Source organism: Nymphaea colorata, chromosome 1 (assembly GCF_008831285.2).
Source record: "Nymphaea colorata isolate Beijing-Zhang1983 chromosome 1, ASM883128v2, whole genome shotgun sequence".
NCBI classification, from domain to species: domain Eukaryota; kingdom Viridiplantae; phylum Streptophyta; class Magnoliopsida; order Nymphaeales; family Nymphaeaceae; genus Nymphaea; species Nymphaea colorata.
Genome location: NC_045138.2, coordinates 10,514,962 through 10,538,442, shown reverse-complemented (window position 1 = coordinate 10,538,442; position 23,481 = coordinate 10,514,962). Strand labels below are relative to the sequence as shown.

Below are 23,481 nucleotides of genomic sequence, written 5' to 3'. Positions count from 1 at the left end.
AATGGGCTAGAATGGCAAAGAAAATGGGCTAGAATGGCCGCCATGTCGCTTTAGCGCAGTTACGTGTCTAGGACACAGAAAGATGGTTGAGAGTTCGGTACAGATCACTTCTAACTACAGTTTTTTTCAAATTCATTAAAATTTCAAGGAATGACAAAAAAACTCGCAAACAATTCCTACCATGGTGAAAGTGGAGCTTTTAGGGGGACGTACACCCAAGTCATCAATGTCCTGAAGCTTACATTTGGTTTTCCTAGCTCTGCTGGCTGAAAAGAATGTTGAAATTCTTTCCTCTTCCCTCTGCCGTAGTGGCTGTGGGGATTGACAGGTAATGCTGTTGCTTCATTGACTTGGACACGTTAATAGGCTTCCCATTTGATTTTGAATGTTATATAGCCCAAGTTGAGTAGCCTGTCACCAAAAAAATATATTTATTCTCATATACTGAGCTCAACTCAGGTCCTGACAGGCCACTCCCCATGCTGAGCGTTAGCCCAAGTTTCGCACAGCAGTCATGTGCCGGACCTTGCATTATTGACAGAAAAGAAAAAAAGAGACGGGTCACGTTTGTGACTTCAGTGTTAATTTTTTACTAAACAGTTCAACCTGAACATTTTTGTATACACATATACGCCAGAAGAAACCAAGGTATGTGAACAAGGTAATGAACCGTCAAAAAAATGCCATTTTCTGCCAAGATTTGACTCCCAAGTATGAGACCAGAGCTAGTGCCTGGCTGCTGATGTGAACAAATAAAAATGCTATTTTTTGCTACAATTTTATAAATATATCATTTGCACAAGTTTCCTGCAAACCTAAAAGCCACTGGAAAGAGGAGGAGAAAGGAAAACAAAGATGAACAAAATTGATACAGCTACAACTCAAGAAAAAGATGACTTCCATTCTGACACTATTTGTTGTTAATACGAACCGAACGGAGAGCAGGATGAATTAACTACTCCTTCCACAGATCAGCAAATTCATCTCGCTCCAATGGGTTTGACATTTGATGAATCTTCCTTTTCGTTTTTGCTTTTATCTTCATGGCATATTTCCCACCCTTTTTCCTCTTCTCTAAGGCACGGATCTGAAAGAAACATGACAATTATGAGAAATAAATAAATAAATGAACCCCAGATACCGAAATATTGCAAATAAGCTAAATAGCAGCTTTGGCAAAATCAATTATGAAAAACATAGTTAGGCCTCCACATGTTGGTAATATCCCCCATGTGGTCTGAATACTAAAAATCCCCAGATATAATCTGCGGCCTCACCATACTGTATTTTTATCAAGAACAACACAGATATACGACAGAGAGGTCCTTGATATTGTGAGTATCCTACAGACATGAGATTACTATGGCAGCTAGATATGACACAGCCGAGGCTGCAAGTGCAGCACTTTGTATTTAATGTTATATACCCAATAGTTAACTAAATTAAATTTAGTATTCGCTTTCCTATTCTTTTGATTACTGAACTTGTTACTCTTTGCATGTCTGTGTATGTGTGTAGACTGTAGAGAGAAGTAAACCACACTGCAGCTACACCTTTTATCCATGTTACAGAGCAAGAGAACAAGCAAGAAAAGACTGGTTAAGAACCATGTCCCTTATTCAACCAGATCTGAAATCCCGTAGGATGGATATTTCGAAGTATGTTCAAAGCAGAGCAGATTTACATGCCCTCCTCTGATGGCAGGTAATAAATGAGGGAGAATATTGCTTTAGCAACCAAATTTCAGAAGAGATCCAAGTAATCAGTAGAAACAATGAGTTAAGAAAACTGGATCAAGTGAGCAACTTCAACACCATGCAGGTCCAAGTAATAAACACTACAAGAACTAAAGAAAATAGAATAAGGAAATAGGATATTAAAAAAACAAAGAACAGAACGGAAGATCATAAGTTTACTCCTGGCGTCTCCACATGCTTTTGACAAGGAGGAAATAACCACTATGCTGATCATTCAAATTGCAAACAAAAAAAGGTGGTGCTGGCGGTGATTAACAAATTCTGGTAGGTATTTCTTGCTATATATCTCCATTCTATGAACACCAACTAAATTGAGACACTGAGAGTCCCTTCTTTAAAGAAGAGCCAGGAAGATCTAGTGTTAAAGAGAATGCAAGATGACTGAAAATCTTTATCAAGCAGACAACACAGTTATATTTACAATGGGCTTGGCACCATGCAAGTGAGGCTACAGGTGCAACACTGTAGTTTTAAGTCATACACAGTATAATTAACTAAATTACACTACGTTTGCCACTTTGTTTCTTTTATTATTTGGCACTAAAATTGATAGTTTCTTTAGAGCATATCTCTCTTATGAAAGCAAGAAATAAGGGAATGAAAATAATGGTTCGGGCAAGTAAATTCCAGAACCAGAAGAAGTCTGATATACTCGGGATGAACAATAAGTGGCATTCAAATGAATAAATTCAGCACCATGCAGGTCCAAGTACTGAACACCATAGGAACAAATAAAATAAAATAAGTAAAGATTGACAGAACAATGATGAAGATGACCATAAACAAGATGAAGACCGGACAGGTTCCTTACCCAAGCATATCTGAATATTCAGCAGTCCGAGGAAAAAGACAATGAAAGAAAAAATAACACAAAAGTGGAAAATTGGAAAAGTGGAAGGACATGAAGAAGCTAATGAAGATGAAGCAGCAAGGAGAACAAGGAGGACAACAATGGAGAAGCACACTCTTCAAGAGGAACAAATTACCCTGAAAGCTTGACATCCATAAAGCCTGGAATCATAGTAGCAACGAGGAAGAGAAGAGGAATATGAAAGGAAAAAAGGATAATGATCAACCAAACTGCAGTTTCGCCACCATCCAGGAACCATCGGTTTCAACAGTGGCCCTCAGAGTGCAATTAAATGTGGGTAATTCATCCAGGCAAATTAACGTTAGATCATTCATCCAGATTCCAGGGTAAAGAAGTCTACTTATCCAGGCGAAAAAAGCCTGACCCCTGACGTCCAAATTTTTCCTCCAAAGAACTCTAGTTGCAGGGAAGTAGTTGTCGGAGGATAACTACTGTTAGAGTATATACAAGTGCTGTTGTGTGTGTGTCTCTATATATACATAGGTGGGACTGTATTATGTTGTATTATCTTTCTGTATTTTCTTATTTTTTGTCTCTATTTTTGGGATTTTTCTGTTATTTTTAAATTTGTGGCTCCACTATACTAGCCTTTCGGCTGCCCCAAAGGCTAGTTTTCTATTTTTTATTAGTGTGGATGACATGTTAATAATAGGCAGAAATATAGAGGAGATTAAGGAAATTAAATTCCTGTCAAAAGACAAGTTTGAAATGACAGAGCTCGGTTTTTTAACCTATACGAATTGAAGTTACCTATTCTACCAGAGGATAAATTTTATCCTAAACAAAACTTGCCTCATATATTATTGTGGTTCAGGGGTTTTCAGCTAACAAAGTTATAGAAACTTTGAAAATGAAAGTTGAAGATACGTTATAGACAACTTGTTAGATCACTTGTGTCACTCAACATCACAAGGCTCAATATAATTCATGTTTAAATTGTAAGCCAATTTCAACATGCTCCTTCCTTGATTCACATGAGTGTTGTGCTAAGGAGCATGAGATATATCAAAGGACCTATCAATAAAGGAGTTCTTTCTTCATCTTACTCAAATTCAATTGTTTATACTGATGCTAATTGGTAGAAGATCCCAATAATAGCCATTCAACTACTAGTTTTTGTGTTTTTTTAAGAAAATCTCTTATATCCTTGAGATGCAAGAAACAGCAAAGGGTTTCTTATCTTCTACTGAAGCAGAGTATATAACAATTGGTATGCAACAATGGAAATTATATGGCTTGTGCAAATGATAGAAGATAATGGTTATTGGTTTAGAGTGACCTACAAAATTATATTGTAATAATAACGATTCAATTTATATAGCTAGAATCATATTTTTCAAGAGCAAACATAGTACACAGTCATAGACTGTCATTTTTGTCAGAGAAAAATACTTAAGGAAAACAAAAATACTTAAGGAAAACACATTGACCTCCATTAAGTGGGCTCATAATTTCAAAGGAGACTTCACCAAAGCATTGTGTGCTGAGTTTAAATTTCTCCTCAACAAATTTTCAGCAATAGCAGAGTAAGTTTAAGGAGTGGATGTCAGGATATATTTTAAAACTGTAAGATATTTAGACATCATTTTTTTGTAGTTTCTTCTTTTCTATCTCTATTTTTTGTAACTTTTCTGTTTCTTTCTTGTAATTTGTCGGTGCACAATGCTAGTTGTTGGGCTGGCTCCAATGGATATTGACGGCTTCTTCCTTTCTTGTATGTTTCTTGTTCTTTCCCATGTTATATTCAATATTAATTTTATTTGTTAGTTTGTGCCTTGGTGCACCTTTGAGCGATTGAGTGAATAGGTTTTCTCTTTTCCTTCTCAAGGTCTTGAGATTCGTTATCAGCAGGCTCTTTTTCCAATTATAACTTCTCCCATGCCGGAATGGCATGGAGTTTCATATTGTGACCTTACTTGTTAAGGCGACGCCTAGTCGTGGACTAGGCATGAGTCCACAGACTGCCCAAGTCCATGATTTAGGTGAGGGGTTTGGTGTTGGTGCCTAGTCTGGCGCGTAGGCCATGCCTAGTCCATGAAAGGTGACTTTTCACCTTCCTTCCTTAAGAATAACCAATTCAGTAACTGAATTGCTTTCCAACTTTCCATAACAGATTAATTCCAACATGGTGATTGTTTGTAACTTTGTACCAAATGTCAAAGGCTATGTCACACGGACGCTGCATTTTCAGTGCCACCCGAGTCATGCAGGTGCGGACTCAGGTGTGGCTCCGACACACACCCAAAGCCAATCAACGAGAGTCAGGTATGGTCAGCTGCACCCAACCAAGATTGTTCAATTTTGGTGCGCACCCGACTAGGGTCAAACGTGAGTCAGGCAATGTTGTAAAACGCGTATCATAAGCCGTATCGGTCCGGCTTTAAGATACGCCGTATCATAACGTATCATAACCGTATCGTAAATTTTTAAAAAATAATAATAATAAATCAGAAAAAATTAAAAAAATCGAAAAATTCATAAAAAATCAGAAAAAATTAAAAATAATAAATTCTTCATAGAAAACATGTTTTAGTCTTTTAGATAATGATAGACTTATTATTTTGCTAAATGCTATAAACTTACGCGTTCAGGGTTCATCATTCATACTTCATAGACATCAAAATTCATAACAATATCATTCTTTTTCATCTTCATCTTCAAAGTTTAAAAAAACCCCTTTCCTAAAAAAACCCCTTTCCTCCCAATGGGAATCAGCCACCCATGCACAAATCCATGGTTTAATAGATGATTTTACGGTGAAAATCGATGATTTCACAATGGAAATAGATGATTTCCCTCTAAGGCGGTACAATCTATAGATTAGAAATGAATTAGGGGTGGGTTTTTATAAAAAAAAACTTGAAAAAATGGGGTTCAAGCCCCGTTTTTAGAAATCACCCCGTATCGCACCGTATCGTACGATACGGGGGCCCGTATCGCACGATACAGGTACGATACACCCCCCATTTACGATACAGGGGTGTATCGTATCGTATTTTGTAAACGATACGATACGTATCGTACGATACATACAACACTGGAGTAAGGTGATGTCAACCGTGACGAGTCTACATTTGTCATTTTGTTTATTTTTTTATCATTTGTTAGAAGTTTAAAACACAAAACCAGAAGGGGGATTAGGGCTTTGACTTAGTTGAAAGCCCTTCGTTCACCCTTGAGGTGCCTTCTTGTTGTGTGTGTGTCCCGGCGATCCTCACAGTTTTCCAGCGACATGAGACTGGCGTGCTATCTTCCAACAACTAGAGCACCCTTCAACGCATCTTTGGCGCAAGGCAGCCAGCGCAAGACCATCTGGTCCATCTCCATTTGGAATATAGAGGCGCTGGCCGATGGGTCTCCACCAAAATGTATAAAAAATCAGCTGCGAGTCTGCGATCCATCTAGTTGATTTCTTACTGCCCCCTGTGTGTTTGTCTTTCACTGTTGTTTCTCTTTAATTCGATTATTGTTTTTGTCACCTTTATCTTTTGGGGATGATGGTTGCAACTCCGTTTGGCATTTGCTCATATTTGCAATGTGTTTTACTGTTTTTCAGATCTTTTTTGTGATTTTCAGGATTTAATGATTATTTTCTGAAATGTGTAATTATTTGTTTGTTGTTTTCATGGTATACACTATATATGCTTGAGTTTGATTGTTAAAGTGTTAATGTTTTTCATCTACATCAATTTTTTGTTTTGCTGCAATGACAGTTATAATGTTGTTTAATGTTTACTTGCTTAGAATGTTTTTATGACTAATTTCTGTTGTGTTTGCTGTTTTTATAGTGTCCATAATTTGATCTGTTTTGCCACAATGACTGTTAGCACCGAATGTTTGGAGTGTATTGTAAATATTTACTCATTTAACATTTACTGATTTAGATTTTAGTATTTTACTTAGCACCGAATGTAGATAGTGTAAATTTGAAAATTTTTTTATAGACAATTTTGTTTTAGATATATATATATATATATATATATATATAATTAGTAATAACAATAATAATAGTAAATTACCCTCGCCGCACCGCCGGACCTAAACTTTTTTGAATGTGCTACACCGGCACCCACACCTCGCACCTATGTGACATAGGTCAAAGGGGTATATCAGTGTTCGAAAAACCTGTTCACTTAGAAACAAACCTAAGCAAAGTGTTTGCTGTGTGTTTTCAAAGTGTTTACTGTGTGCATTATGTGTTTCAAAGTGTCTTTTTCTGTGTTGTACAAGTATTTATCTATGAGTTCCATATTTGTTTGTGTATATATTGTAACTTGTAGCATCAGTGAGAGCTTTTATTATAACTGGTTTCTTATTCTAACTCTCCATACTTTGAATCAGTGTTGTACGATACGTATCTTTTACAAAATACGATACGCGTCCCGTATCGTACAATAGAAGCTGATTTCAAAAAATGGGGGCTGAAACCCCCCTTTTCGAGTTTTTTTTATAAAAACCCGGCCCTTCTTCATTTTTAACCTAGAGATCGTGCCGCCATGGAGGGAAATTATCGATTTCCATCGTTAAATCATCAATTTTCAAAATGAAATCATCGATTAAACCATGGATTTGTGCGTGGGTGGCTGATTCTCGTTGGAGGAAAGAGGTTTTTTTAAATCATGAAGACGAAAATGAAGAAGAAGATGGAAATGAGGATGAGAATGAATATGATGAAGATTATAAATGAGAGTCGAGAGTGCTTTCATTTTATATGTATTGACATTGAACATTTTCACAATTTTATTAACATCTTGTGATGTAATACATAACATCTAAAACTTGTTTTTTGATGTGGTATCTCGTAGACTTATGGACGTTATGACTTATAAATCTATGTGTTTTTTTATGAAGAACATATTATTCTTGTTTTTTACTGATTTTTTATGAATTTTTTGAATTTTTTTCCTATTTTTTCTGATTTATTAAAAAAAACGAAAAGGTTACGATACGTTACGATATTTTACGATACAGTGTATCTTAAAGCCAGAATACGGCTTACGATACGCTTTTTATAACATTGCTTTGAATGTCATCCTATCAATTTTGGTAACTGATTTCTTCTATCTTTCCATACGTTGAATGCAATCCTATCTCTATTGTTAATTGTTATGAGGAACTAATCTTCAAACACAAAAAACAGTTGAAAGCCTGGCATTTGACCAGAACCAACTATAGCCAGACATTTCACTATTTATCAATGCATTAAAACATTTTATTTTGCTGTTTTATAAGTTGATTTGGACTAATGCTAACTTGCTAATATGCTAACTTAACACATAAAACATAAAGCTAACATTTTAGAGTTAAAAATAACTAAGCAAAATTGCAATGACTTTTGGACAACTTTTGAGGCTAGGCCTGCCCAGGCGCGCCTAGGCAGCGCCTAGCCACCTTGACAACTAAGATTGTGACCATTCGTGCAGTTCACACAAGGCCTCAAAGATGATGTTGGAGTAACATTATTTTACTCTTACCATACCACTGAAACATGACCGAATCACTTCTAAAAAGCAAACATAAACTGTCACACAAATTCACCTAACAGGCCGCCGCACCCGGGTGCACGGATGGGTACTGCCCGACATGGCACTGGTCTGCCGCACCCGTTGGAATAGATGGCACGTCTAAGGCGCACCCGACTCAAGTCAATGACGAATATGTTCTCTTTTTAACGATTTTTTTTTGTACTTGAAAATCATAAACCCTTGTCAAACAAGGGTTTTATTTTTATTAGGGCTTCATTGAAGCCCTTCAGCTGCCCAATGGCCGACTGCACATGTGCTTCGTGAGGAGCTTGTTTCCAATGGCCGACGAAGATTTCTGACAAATCGTGGTTTTCTCCGGCGAATCGTCTTCTCTCCAACGTCTTCTTTGGTCGATTTTTTGACGCCTACCTACTAGTCCAATCCCTCTACAACAGAGGGTTTCCCCGGTGTCCACTTGGTTTAGATAGGTGTACCCAACTCCCTCATCAACTGATGACCGCACACTCTTCTTCCGCCTGATTTCACGTCGTTTTCTGGCCAACCTACTGGTTAGACGACGGGTTTCCATCCCCATGCCTCAACTAGACATTCTGAACATTCAATTGAAAAGCTCCTTGCTGATTTACCCAATTTCCCCAATTACTGCCAAATTGCCAATTTCCACTCTTGAACATTCTGGCGATTTTAGCTGATTTCCGACAATTTTTTTGTTTTTGTTGTCAGCTACTCATCCTATATTATTGTATATTTATGTTTCTATCTTTCTGTTCATAGCATTTTTTATTTTTGTTCATAAGCATGTAGAGACAGATTTTCCTCCTCTTGTGCCTTGCTGATTTTTTATTTTTGTTTCTATCTTTCTGTTCTTTGATTTGTATATATTTTATGTTGAATCTTACATCATGTTCCTGAATTTGATTGGGATTCTTACATACTCTTTTATCGTCATATTGGCTTGTCATAGATTTTCCCTTTTTTGTAATCAGCTCGTGGATTTGAAGCTTGAATGATATATAGTAAATATAGTATAATTATAATCTGTTGTATATAATTAATCATAAATGGTCATGGATCATCAGCTCGTCGATTAGATTTTATATATATGTTAGATTTAGGCACTATCATTTAACTTTTCAGTTTTGAAATTTGAAGGTGAAATTTACTTGATGGAGACAAAGGGAATGTGAAATTTACTTGATGGCTGACAAAGGGAAACGAAATACTACCATGTCAGAATCTCCAGCAATAGGATCTTCTTCATCAAGTCTAAATAACGTTACACAATCAAGGTCTGGCTCGCAGCCTAGTTCTGTATATGCAAGCGAAGAGAAACCATTGTGGAAAGGAATTCAGGTTGTCACAAAAGATGCATCCACAGGCAGTGGTAGCAGTGGTAATGTACGTTTTGTGTGTAAATATTGTGAGGGTTCATTTGTTGGATCTTCCACAAGAGTAAAAGTGCATCTCTTGAAGATAGCAAATTTTGGAATTCAATTAACAAAATTCCTGCAGACAAACTTAGAAAGTATAGGAAGTTACAAGAGATTGTTGATCAATGCAAGAGAACAAGCGGTGGTGACAAAACCATGTCTCTTAAAGTTGTTGATAAGAAAAAAAAGGCCTGTGAGAATACTTTAGAGGCATGTTTTAATTCATGTGGAAGAGCAAAGTTAGATAAGCTAGCCGGTAAGGTTTTGTATTCTAGCTGCATTCCTTTCAACATAACTAGAAATCTCCACTGGAACAAGTTTGTGTGCGAGTAGCAAATTGGTTGGATATTTACCTCCAAGCTCAGAAAGGTTACGAACGTCAATTCTTAGAGATGAAAAGAATGATGTTGAACAAAAATTGGCTATGACAAAGTTTAAATGGAATAGAACTGGAACATCAATTGTTTCTTATGGGTAGACAGACATTCAAAGGCATCCACTAATTAACTTTGTTGTTATTGCTTGTGATGAGCCAGTATTTTTTTAAGACAGTTGATGCATCCGGGGAGTACAAAGATGTTGAATATTTGAAGCGGTTATTCGTGAAGTCATCAAAGAGGTTGGTCCTGGTAAGGTAGTACAGATCATCACAGATAATGTTGTTGTCTGTAAAAGTGTTGGCTTAAGTTTAATGAGTGAGTTTCCTGATGTCTTTCGGACTCCATGTGTTACACATACCCTGAATTTGAAATTGAAGGAGATATGCACTCCACCAACTGAAGAACAAGATCCTCGAGAACATGAACTATTTTCATGGATTCAAGACATGGAAAAAGATGCAAAGAATATCAAAAATTTCATTGTCAATCACCAACATGATTCAGATTTGAAATTATTGAAAGTTGCTGAGACATGGTTTGCTTCCATCAAGGTCATGTTGAAAAGTTTTCAACGAGTAAAGAAGGCATTAGTTCATATGGTGGCTGACAAAGATTAGAATTTCTATCGTGTTGAAGATGAGGTTAAAGCTCAAGCAATCAAGAACATTATTGTGGATGATAAATGGTGAGATAGGTTGACATATTTTTTGGAGTTCACATAACCAATTTGGAATGCTGAGAGAAGTGGATAAAGATGAGCATATGCTTAAGGTTTACGAAATGTAGGATAATATAATTGAGCAAATTCAACTTATAGCTTTCAAGCGCGAAAAAAATGTATTGTACTTGATAATTCGGACTTTTTTTATCACATTCATTTAATACTAGTAAAAAGATGGGATAAGAGCAATACTCTCCTACACCGCATGGCTCATTCTTTAAATCCTAAATATTATTCAAAAAAATGGCTAGAAGGAGATCCTGGATGTGTCCCTCCAAATCAAGATCATGAGATATCGAAGAATAGAATATCATACATGGAGAGACTTTATTCAGATCCCTATGTTAAAAACAAACTAGTTATGAATATTCAAAGTTCAATGCAGGAAGATTTGAATCTAGAGATGTAGAGATAGCAAGAGAAGATGAGGAATTAAGTCCTTTTGATTGGTGGTCAACATATGGATTAAAAATGCCAACTCTTCAAAAATTGGCATTGAAATTACTTAGTCAGCCTATTACATCGGCATGTTGTGAAAGGAATTGGAGCATATATTTTCATATTCATATACATAATATTAAAAGGAATAAACTCATTAGCAAGCGTGCAGAAGATCTTGTTTATGTGCACTCCAATTTGCATCTACTTTCAAGAAATGATAAAGAATATAGGTATGATACCATCTATGATTCTATATTTTCTTTTGTTATTTTGTTAATTCAATATTTCAACTATTTAATTTTCATCTTATAATTAAATGCAGCTGCGAATCATCTCAATATAGGGATGTGGACGCAGAAGAATTCGATTTTGATGGAGAGCACAACTTACAAACTGCTAATCAAGATTTAGCTGATTTCAGCAAAAATTTTCAAACCTACTTAATCTATTCTAAAATGTGCTAGCACAAGGCGCTTCCCATTTTTTGGTCGCATTATTTTGAAGTTTTATCTCATATATGGATCTTGAATTTTTGAATGTAGATTTGAGGTTTAGCTCCCTGGTTTAATCTAATTGAGCCTCTGGATTTGGATATGGATCTCTGTTATATTGGAAACCTGCTCCAAAACACCAAAAAATATCTTCACCTTGCTTTGCACCAAATTTGAACCATAAGCTCTTAACAAAATATATATATATATATATGCATATATATATATTAATTCATGGGATTTAAACTCTAAATTATGGATGAATGCATAATTAAGCTAAAGTACGATGCATGATATTGATTTTAGTGAAAGGACTGAAGATAATAAAGAAATTGATGAAGGAAGATTAGAATGATGAATAGATTAAAACAAGAATGATGAATTTTATTTTATTTATTGTAATTGTTGAATCAGTTGATGGAACAATCCTTAAAACTCTAATTATCTTATCCTTGTTGATTTGTAGTGGTTATTTGTTAGTTTTTATTTAAAATTTTCTTTTATACATATATATATATAATATAATATTTGTCTCGCCACACCCGCACCATGTGACATAGAATATAAAAGATCAATAACCCAAATACTTTAAAATGTGTAACCCTAAAAAGCTTCCAAACAAAATAAGGCCAAACTTACCTGATTTGGTGATACATAGTATGGATTCTGATAAAGTGTCTGACCTCCAAAGCTGCCACTAAATATTCTAATAGGGTTTAAACAAAACCGCGGTCCAACCTATGTAATGAACACCACAAATGAGAAACAGTAGTTACTGAAGCACCAGAGAATTCATATTCATCTCAGGAGACTATACAAAATGTCAAGCAAAACAAACCTCTACAAGTGTCATTTTGTCTAAGCCACCATGGGCAACTTTATCAACGTCACTATGTGGAACAGAAATCTGCAATGTTGATATTTATTATAAAAATCATTTAGTAAAAACACAACAAGATAAATGAGACTGCTTCATTTCATTAGATTTCCTTACTAAAGCAAAAAGGATAGGATCACTCAAACATGTAGTAGAAACGAGGAGATAACTTTCTTGATGGGATTGAAATTAAGAAAATAAAAATGTACGCAGATGAGTTTTCTGTGAGCTTTAAAATAACGAGAAAAAATAGATGAATTTGCAAATTAACCAAAGATGTCCCACAGTCACCAGAATTATGTCTCACTGATTTATTTGAAGGACAATTTACAGAAATGTCAAAGTACATGGAGTGATGGATTTTTTTCTTCCACCAGGAATGGCACAAATCTTTACCCTGATGAAAATTTAAACATTCAGTCATCAACTATGCACATGATTTCAGACCACCAATTCATCAACATTTCAAAGAAAACGCACAGAATATGAATCTTAAAAGTGTTCTCAAATAAAACCTACAACATGTTAAAATTGTTGACAAACAAACATGGCAGAAAGGATTCTCAAAAACAAAAGAAATGATAAAACATTCAAATGCACTTTTCTTAAAGCATCCAGAGTTGATAGAATAGCATCAGATGCACTCCAGAACAAAAGTTTCTGTACGATGGAAATGTTTAAAATGTTAAATATTTAGCTAACCTAAATTTACCACTTTGAAAAAAGTTGGCTACTTTCCAGAGCAGTTCTGAGAAAAGCTAATATGTCAAATATTAATGACCATTAAACAATTGAGGGAAGGAAAGAGCAAAAAGGATAGTGCACTGTCTCATTCAACAGAAATTGATGAAAGACCTAGAACTAGAAGAGCTCTCATCTGGTCGGAGAAACTTGCGAGCACCACCACTATCACTGGCATGATATTACATGTTCAAAATTCAGAAGCAGCAAACCTTGTTAGAAGGTCAAAGATGCGTCCAATCAGGAAATTCAGGAGGGCAAGAATGTCTTGCCAACAAAACGGCTACTAGTGTACATTTGGTGATAGGAGTCAAAGGATGGCTTTTCTTCACCTAGCCAAAACTAAAATGCTAATTGATAGAGAGAGTAGAGATCAATACCATGTGACTAAAGTGCTAATTGATGGGAGGAACTACCGTTTCGCTGTGATGCATACATCCTGATCTTATAATTCAACATCTCTTCCAAAATACTATGACATATTTGAAAGCCTAGGATCTCAAATCCATGGATCTGATTTGGCACGGTGTTACTAATTTTACAAGGAACACTTCAGGTTTATCAAACTAGGGACATAATGTCAGATCTAAGGTTCACAATTAAGCTCCTTCTTTTCTGTCACATTGTCAAAAGATCTGATATAAGATCAGGAGGCTGATCTTAAATCCATGGATAAGATCAGGAGGCTGATCTCATATCCATGGATCTAAAACTCTGAGAATCTAGAGATCAGATCATATCCGATGTAATCAAACGATTCAAACCTAATCCAAGTATTTATGTAAAATAACTACATAATTGCAGTTTTTCCCCATTGTCCAAGAACATACATCTTCCTGGTAGTTGTGATTAGTAAATTTCTTCATGATATGTGCAGTAAATGATTTCTTAGCCATATAGGAATTATCTAATTGGGGCAGAGTCTACCAACGACCAGAGTACACCCACTAAACCAATAGACTCAACCTCATGTAACAAAAGCTAAGATATCGCAAGGATCTACACATGCAAATTGGTTGTATGTGCACCAGTGTCCATGCCTGTACATGTGACAAGATGGGAACTTATGGATGTCTGCAAATATGTTTAATCAATAACTCATGCAAAACTAATCCTTTATGCCAAAAATATGTCCAGATCAAAAGGAAATATGTCTGGTAATTTGTGAAAAGCAACTCAACCTCAGTTGCTCATCCAGCGATTACTAAGTTCTGAACCTACTCAACAACCACAATACATCAACAAAAAAAGTAAAAACCATTGTCCATAGGGAAACTGAAAAACTTGACACCTGAGAGAAAACCTGAAGAGACTATAAGAGAACTTGAAAGTAAATGGTTTTTTCACATAATTTAGAGCCATTTTTGTTTGAAAATACAAGCAACCCAACCCCTTGAATGTTCCGAAGGGATACTGAAGCATAAGCAGGAACTTGAGAAATGATGAACTTTTACCAATTATGTGGAATAATTTGGTTTTTTAATTGTGTTCCAGTCTCATCGCAGTTTATATTAACATGATTGATTGGCTTGCACTGAGTTGACAACTAATTATAAAAGCACTTAACAGGGAAAGGGTTACCTGATAATTCCGGAACCATATATGATCATCAACGATTGAAAAAGCAAATACATGGTCATGAAATGGTTTAGCTTTTTTATGATCTTTCGGGGTTGCAAAAATCTGTAACAAAAACAAAGCAAAATAAGGTTAGCATGCCAAATTTAGTAAAACTACTCCATAAAAGGGGCAATATGGAAGAGATGTTGCATTCACAGCACAAACAATAGCAACAGACTCATGAAGCATGTTAAGATGAAGTAGAAAACTTGTGATCACAGTGATTAGTTAACCACGACCAAGTTAAATGCCATTTTTGAAATCCATGCTCAACATAAGTAAGCAACATAATGTCTTTCCTATGCCACATAGACACTTCATTTTTTGCAACACACTTGTGTCAACACAGTAATGGAGAAAGAGGGTTTTTGGTTCCTAAGATTCTATAAAATTTTCAAGTTTAAAATTGCAACGGATGCTTATTATGTTATTTTGAATCTTTGATTTCTTATTTTTGAATATGTTGTTGATATACATGAATGTCCCTTATGCATCATGATTTTTTTTATATTGAACACATTATTCTTGATTTTTGTTTATTTTTCCGGATTTTTTTATGCTTATTTCTCTATTTTTCTGATTTTTTAACTTTTTAAAATTTAAAAATTAATTTTAGGAAACGCTATACTACGTTAGCGATATGTTACGATATGGCGTATACCTAGGTCGACCTGACTGATATGCATTACGCTACACCTTTTACAACATTGATGATGAGTGTTGAGTACTCGTAACAAGGGATATATCATCCAGTCAGATTTTACAAACTAGCCCCTTCTACAAATTATCCCAAATTAAGTGTCTTTCTCTGTCAAATAATACATCGTTTGTAACAAATGACATTGGTTTTCCCCTATGTCACACGGATACGGGTACGGGTATCCTATGGGTGCGGGTACGGGTACGCGGGTACGGCAATTTTCAAAATTTTAGGATACGCGGACACGTCGAATTTTATATTTTAAAAAATTAAAAAAACATTAAATTAATAATTCACTCTTACAATCTCATAAGTCATAAGAAAGAAAGTCTCAGATTCTCAAACAAAACATTGTTCATGACCAATCTCATAAGTCATAAGAAAGAAGTCTCAAACAAAACAAAGAATGTCGAGTTAGTAAAGTGGTTCGGATCGGGTCTGACCCAGACCCGATCCAAAAAGTATCCTGCCGTGTCCAAGTGTCGGTATCCAGGTGTCGGAGTGTCGACACCGGTACTTGGCCCATTTTGAAGTGTCCGTGTGACATAGGTTTTCCCCAGTTAGTGTCATTTTGTATGAGTTGTTCTTTATGCTTATGTTTTTCAATGATTCTCATGCATTGCTATTCAGATTGTGGTTGTGAAAATCAAGCACGCAACTTTCTTTTGAGTTGTGGGCATCACTGTAGCAATCTCTAGCAATAGTGCGAATCTAATTGTTACTCAGTAACTTTGGAAGCTTGTGGTAAGAGGAGAAAAAGCTAGTGGTAGTGGTGGGAATGTGCAGTTTGTTTGCACTTTGGGTTACGGACAATTCACTAACTCATCCACGTGTTAAAGCACATTTTTCCACAAATCTACAGTCGTGAAATTAGATCATGCAAGAAGGTTGACAAAACATATTGAAGAAGTTAAAAAGGAAAAGCTGGCAAGATGAAAGATTAAAAAAAACAAGTGAACTATCTATAACTTTTATTAATGTTGAAAAAAAAATCTTCAAAGAAAAGAAAGATGGCTTGGAAGCTAATAAAACAATAGAAAGGGCATTAAAACCATTGTCAAAAATATCATTCTCGGGGTTTCAACGCCGAGATTTTTCTAGGGTTTTTAACATAACTTTTACAAAAAAATTGGTTGCTTTTTTTGCCGAGGCGCTGCCTAGCGCCAAGGCACATGGCGCCTTAACAACATAGCTGATGGGTGGACTGGTATATACAAAAGCAGCCATTGATAAATTTTATTTACTGTTCATCTGATGTGCCAATCTTTTTAAAGCATCTTGATGCATATGGGGAGGATACAGATGTTGAGTATTTAAAGGAATTATTTATAGAAGTAATAAAGAAGTGGGTGAAGATAATCTGGTTTTGTGTAGATCATTACCAACAATGCTCTATTCTGAAGTCGTAGAATGAATTTGGCAAGGATCCAACTAGAATCATATTTTATAGACTCTTTATATGGGACAAAACTTATCTGGCGCTGAAAAATATATAACCCTGACAAAAGATGCAAATTCATATAATCCATGTTCATGGATTAAAGAACTTAAGCAGGACATCAGAATCTCCATAAATTTTGTTGTAGGCCATCAACATATTCTTTTTTTAATAGGAATTATGATCTAACGTTATTGAAGGCTGCTAGGACTTGTTTCACTCATATGATTGTAATGATGAAACGATATAAGCAAGTCAAAAGTGCATTAATGGTGATAGTGACTGACAAATACTGAGATTTCTATCATAGCAAAGTTGATATAAAGGCCCCAAACAATCAAAAGGTACATTCTGGATATATTTATTGTGGGATAAAATTGCATATTTACTTCAACTTACAGAGCCTATTTGGGGGATGGTAAAGAAAGTTGATAAAGAAGGAGCCAATGGGATAACATAAATTGAAAATTCAAAATAATAATTTCAAACATGAGAAAAATGATTTTACACTTGATGGTTCAGATGTTTGAAACTTTGAACCATAAGCATGCAATTTTAGTGAAAAGGTGGGATAAAAGTGATAAACTGTTGCTTTGCTAGCACACTCAATTAGTTCAAATTTTTACAGATAAAAGTGCTGTCAAGAGGTCTTCGTTGCGTTCCTTCACATGAAGATCCAAAAATATCAAAAAATAGATGACATGCTTGGAAAGACTCTTTAATGGTCATCATATGCTGAAGTTACTGACATTGTCTCAAATATCATTTGCGGGTTTTTAACAGTGAGATTTTTCTCGGGCATAATATAGCAAACTCGAAAATCTTGGCAAAATCTCAGCAAGTTTTTAAAAAAAAAAATCCTACATGCAAAAAACGTGAAAATAAAATATATAAATAAAAAAATGCAAAAATGCATTTTTTGCATTTGTTGACATTCATTTGTTTTGGCATCTTTTTCAAAAAGATGGGTTTTTTTCAGCTTACTTATTGTTGACATATAAAACGGGTGTTTTTTCTGAAAATATGGATTTTCTGTGGCAATGTTAATAAAAATTGAGTCTTAAAAGTTTTCGACTGAGAAATTTGACTTTTCAACAGCTCTAAAGGTAAAGGATGACGAAGATCATATTAACTAGCGGGCATCATATGAATTAAAGACACCAAATCTCCCGTGTCTTGCAATGAAGTTGCTATCCTAGCCTGTTACATCTACTTTTGTGAAAGAAAATGGAGCATATATTCTCACATTTGCAACATTGAAAAACTCACCAGCAAGAGAGTTGAGGTTTAATTTATGTCCACTCCAGCTTCCAATTACTTTCATGCACTTTTGATGATTATAGGTACCTTTTGTTTTCATCTATGATATAAACAATTTAAATTTGAATGTTTGATTTGTTATTTCAAGTTAAATATTAATTATTAAGTCATATTGTATTGTAGTTAGAGACCTTCCATGTTTTGGGATGTAAATTTAAAGGACTTTGACATGGAAAGAAAATACAATTTGCATACTCCAAATATGAGCTTTGAGGAGTCTGCCCTTCCAATCTATGCCACATAGGTACAGGTATGGGCACGAAGAACTTTGAAAAAAACTTGGGCATGGAGACACGATAATAAAACTAAAAACAAATAGATTACAGAGAAGTGTACAGGCACAACAGCAATAAGATGCAGCTGGTCAAAGTGTAGAAGAAGTGGGGAAACAGGCCAAAAACTAACATAGATGCATATTTAAAAAAAAACTAAAATTTGGACGATTTTGGACTCAACCAAGTTGGACCGACTCCAGAATTCAATAGATTCAGCCTCGAGTGCATTGACCGTACCCAACACGGTCAACCCCATACCTGAGCAGTGTTCAAGGCAGTACTAATACCAGTACCAATGTCGACTTGTGTCGACACTAGTACTTCACTTCAATAGGAGTGTTCATGTGACACAGCTTACAATTCTGATGATGAATTAGATCAATGATAAGTTTGTCATGTCATTCTCACGAACATCGTACATGATGTACTTTGGTATGTTTATTACTTGATTTGTTTATTAGCTTATGTTTCATAATTATAAATTGTAAATAATGAATGCATTTTTTTGTTTGTTTAAAATCTTAAATTTGTTATACATATGTGTGTGTGTTTGTGTCTCCACAGCCAAATCTTTTGAGATTACTCTGCGCCCTTGCGACACCCATAAAACAACAATTTTTTAGCCCCAACATGCAAGGTACCTAAACCCAAATGGTTCTCTAGTGAAAACCCATCCTCTGGAAAGTGATTTGCACGTGAAGTTTCTTACTGTAATGGACTGGAAAAGCAGATGCTTGCCCTGTGGGAACAAAAAAAGAGAAACTTATTGCGAGAACTCGCAGCATACAGAACTAGATCCTTATTGCTGAATATAACTCAATCATGCACATCTAGAGGCAAGCATGCTAGCTTTAGAACTGTGGCTCTACAACCAACAAAGAACAAATTGTATCATAGCAGCAATTAAAGGAAAAAACATGCACGTGATATTCTCATTGAACAAAATCATTCATGTACAAGACAACCACTACCATCATCTTGTGTTTATAGGTTAATCTAAAAAAATCAAGAGAAAATAAAATGATTCTGAGAAATAAAAAGAACAATAATCTCCCACAGAATTGGCAGGGAAACTAAAGATATCTAAAGTTTTGATATGATTCAACAAATTAATGCTGAGTAGGAGAGAACCATGACGGCCATATGCATTGGAATCTCAGCTGAAATGCAAATGGTTAGCTCATATTATGTTGTTTGTCTTTCTGTATAAGAAAGGAAAACGTTTAGTGGCTTTAGCCAGCAGTCAGCTACATCACGCAGACTCATCTAAATTGCCAATGCACCTGCATCAACATGGTTAGACATCAGACAGGGCTGGGATTTGGTCTGCACATGATGAAACACATTCAGGGTACAGTCCATGCACCCAAACCCTCTCTGTGCAAACATGATTCATATCAAATCTGGTTCATACCACGATTCACGACAAATTAGGATTTAAAGGATATCATTAAGAGGATCAATATATCAAAAAATGTGCTATTGACATCCAAAAGTCCAAAGAAAAAAGAAACAGGAATATCAATTTTAAAATGGAAGCCAATGCTAAAGAAACAAACAAATGGCAGAAACAAGTATGTGAAATTAACCTGTGTGATCATCTCTTTTAGTAGCTGCCAATGAGGTTTTGCATCAAAGTTCTCTGAGAAAGTCAAGATTGGCCTTGACCCTTTTAAATGATTGCCAGTCAACTTCAATTCTTCCATTGTGTGTACTGATGAAAGAATAAGGAGATACAAAATACAAAAAGAAGCATAAGCTTCAAACACAACTTTTTTAGGACAAATTCATTATTGAAAAGAATACAACACTTTTAAAAAAAACTTTAACATGTCGAATAAAGATAGGAATATCAACAAGTGGACCAGAAAGAAATAGATGTGCTGTTGCAAGAATAAATTACCTGCATTAACCAAGAACTTCACTGACGGACCATCAGGACACTTAGCCATCCAAAGATAGAGATCTTTCTGCTTCCTGCACTGAAAGCCGGCCAAATCCCATAGAGAAAAAAAAAGTGAAAACAATGGCATGGAAAAAAATCATGCCACTATGATATTAATAATTCAAAATAAAATACACATCATTACTCATAGCGTTCTGACGCCTCAGTCTCTAAGAACCAAAAACACCATCTCAACAAGGACACATACAATAGGAATAACTAGAAGTAAATTTTTTTTTCTTTGATGGCATACTGTTGATCACTATGTAATACAGGTAAAGACAGATATATACATATAATATATAAAGACGTTTTTGATGTTAGAAGATTAAGGCGAGGATCCTTTTTCTTTTTCTAATATAAAGAAAAATATGTATTGCTTATATTCCCATTGACAGCACATAACTCTCAAAGAATCGATTAATACATATTATAATTCATAGCTTGGTGAAGCCTCAGTCTCCAAGGACCTAAAAAATTATCTCAAGAAAAAGACAGTACAATCAAAACGACTAGTTTTTTACGACTATAACTGGCCGTCTACATTTCACATAAGTGCACCTGCAGTATTTTCACCAAAAAAAAGAATATAGACGAGAGAGAGATACGTATAAATTCCTATATTATATGCATATACACGGCATCGCTCCTGCACATTTTCCGGCACATGTTAAGTCGTTGACGTTCTCGATTCCACCTTCTGCTTCCAATATGCGCAGACAGCAGAAAAGCAACCCTTTTAAGTTTTAACAAGTAGTTGTTCTCAATAAAATAAAACAAAATAACCAGTTAGGAACGAAATCCTCAGAACGATGAATTTGCAAGCAATCTCAATCAAAACAGCACGAAATGGAGCATGATTTTGATTAAAATACTACTACCAAAATCTTAAAGTGCCATCAGGAGAAATAAAGATCACCTCGAAAAAGAAGCAGTAGGAACAGTTTCTAAGTTCGACTAGCTCGTTCAACGTCGCGCCTTTGCTTTCCTTCGACTCGACTTTGTTGTCCTTCTTACAGTGAGGCAACAGCGAGACCACATTCAGCATCAAATGCCGGTACCTGCAGATCAACTCGATTGAAGGAAACGGCGAACAGTTCACACCCACTCTTCGTAAAAACCAGAAGAAGAAGAGGAAGGAGTAGAAGTAAAAGAAGAAATGCCTGAAGACGATTCTTCTGGAACAGGTGACAAGAACTTTCTCTCGATTCCTGAAGACAGGAGGACGGTGGCCGTTGCCAGCCTCGCCTTCTTCCTTGGGTTTCTTGTCCTTCCAACCCAGAAGCGTGCGTTGGGGCCGTTGCTCCTCCGCTTTCTCTTCCTTCTCCTCCGTCCTCTCTGCGTGCTTTCGTTTCTTCCCCATCCTCTTTCTCTCTCTCTCTCTCTCTCTCTCTCTCTCTCTCTCTCTCTCTAGCGAGCGAGCGCTCTGTGCGTGCTTTTTGCAGAGGCTCGCAGAATTTGGAGGGTCTGAGGGAAGGACAGAGACCGAGCTCTCACAAAACCCTAAACCTCCCCGTCCGAACCCGACACACCATGTTCGGGCTAGGTTAGGCTCTGCAGCTTGTTGGCAAGGTGCGAACGAACGCAGCGACCGTTTCCGGGCTCAGCTCGTGCTTGGCTCGTGGATCAAGTGATCTGCCTCAGCTAAGGGTTAAGCTCGACACAAGTTGAGCTCGAGCTTATAAGCGAGTTGAGGCACATAAACTCTACTCAATTAAACTCGAGTAAGCTTCTTCAGTCTAGTTTTTCTTGAAAATTTTTCAAACTTAAAATCAAGAAAAGACAAGAAGTCAAATGATGAGTTGGTAAATCAGCTTAAATGAGTCGAGCTTGAACCGAGACTCCTTCTATCAAGTCAAGCTCGAGCTGACCTTGTACAACTCAACTCAAGCAAGATATGAGTCGGGTCAAATTGACTGATCTTGTGCCTGGCTCGGCAGATGCATGTCATCAACTAGCATTATGGGGAGCAGCTTGGACACCAAATAGATAGCTTTAGTGGTTGTTTGAGAATGGGAACAGTAATAAATTGTTTGACGAATTTGCTTTGTGATTCTTTGACGAATTTGCTTTGTGATAGAATCATGAAACACTATATTATAGTGTTCTAGGGCAGATTCATGTGGTGCTCCCACTGCCAATCAACCTCTTAGCGTGGGAGTAAAGACAATGTCAAGCTACACCAACCAAAGATGAGAGTGCAACCTGAATCCATATTGACAGTGGCTCGACATGCCGTAGAGTTGGACATATCAACAAAATTAGAAATGTGGGTACTTCGTTTATTTAATTTGAATATTTGGGAACAGTATTATTTGGCATTCGAATGTATGGAAAAGGGCGGGACATGTCATTGGCATGTGAATGCTAAGTTAGAATGCAACACTTCCGCTATGCAATTTGGGTTGGATACTTCTCATGTAGTGGGGGAGGCAGAAATTTTTTTTGGAGGGGGCATTGATTCACATGTTTTCATTCCTTCATTCCTGAAATGGCACTTATATATATACCAAAGTAAATATTAAACAATCTTAATGTAAAAATAAAAGAAAATTGAGAAGTTAGTGTAGGCCGTGACCACACCAGCCTATATGTGGCTCTGCCACTGTTCCCATGAATATAGCATTAGGATGTGAACACTTATGCAACCATTAAAGGGTCTTCTTCCAATGAAAATAACAACATACGATTTCATCTTTTGTTTAATGATTGGTGCAGATTCATGAAATAATGTAACATTATGAATTATTATGTACGGTGTTGCAAATGTGGATGAGTGAATGTCAAGTGGCAAAAGTTTTAGTTGGCCAGCTTTGAGTGGACTTGTAATCACCCCAAATTTTTTCAAAAAAAATGCATTCTTTCTACCCAAACGCGAATTCAAAAATCAACTTTAGACGTGAGATTTAAATCAAAAATCCAATTCTTAAATCCAAATAAGATCCAAAATATAAATCTAGATCCGAATTCATTATGTCAAACTCAAAA

General features: G+C 36.0%; 1 protein-coding gene across 1 annotated transcript; it reads right to left on the bottom strand.

Moving 5' to 3' along the window:
- Positions 1–665: 665 nt before the first annotated feature.
- Positions 666–21,976, bottom strand: LOC116249655 (ribosome biogenesis protein BRX1 homolog 1-like). Its single transcript, XM_031622842.2, has 8 exons — positions 21,657–21,976; positions 21,413–21,554; positions 20,452–20,530; positions 20,138–20,262; positions 14,777–14,878; positions 12,416–12,484; positions 12,217–12,315; positions 666–1,087 (listed from the first exon to the last, which is right to left on the bottom strand). Exons 1-8 carry the CDS (start codon positions 21,854–21,856, stop codon positions 956–958), a joined length of 948 nt encoding a protein of 315 aa, XP_031478702.1. The 5' UTR covers positions 21,857–21,976; the 3' UTR covers positions 666–955.
- Between the last annotated feature and the right edge of the window lie 1,505 nt (positions 21,977–23,481).

What these genes read in the sequence shown, in the direction of transcription:
- LOC116249655 (XM_031622842.2), bottom strand. Translation starts at nt 21,856, where the DNA reads ATGGGGAAGAAACGAAAGCACGCAGAGAGGACGGAGGAGAAGGAAGAG. An exon ending in CCTACTGCTTCTTTTTCGAG is followed by an intron (nt 20,531 to 21,412) that starts GTGATCTTTATT and finishes GCCGGCTTTCAG; the next exon opens with TGCAGGAAGCAGAAAGATCT. An exon ending in ACAAAATGACACTTGTAGAG is followed by an intron (nt 12,316 to 12,415) that starts GTTTGTTTTGCT and finishes TTCATTACATAG; the next exon opens with GTTGGACCGCGGTTTTGTTT.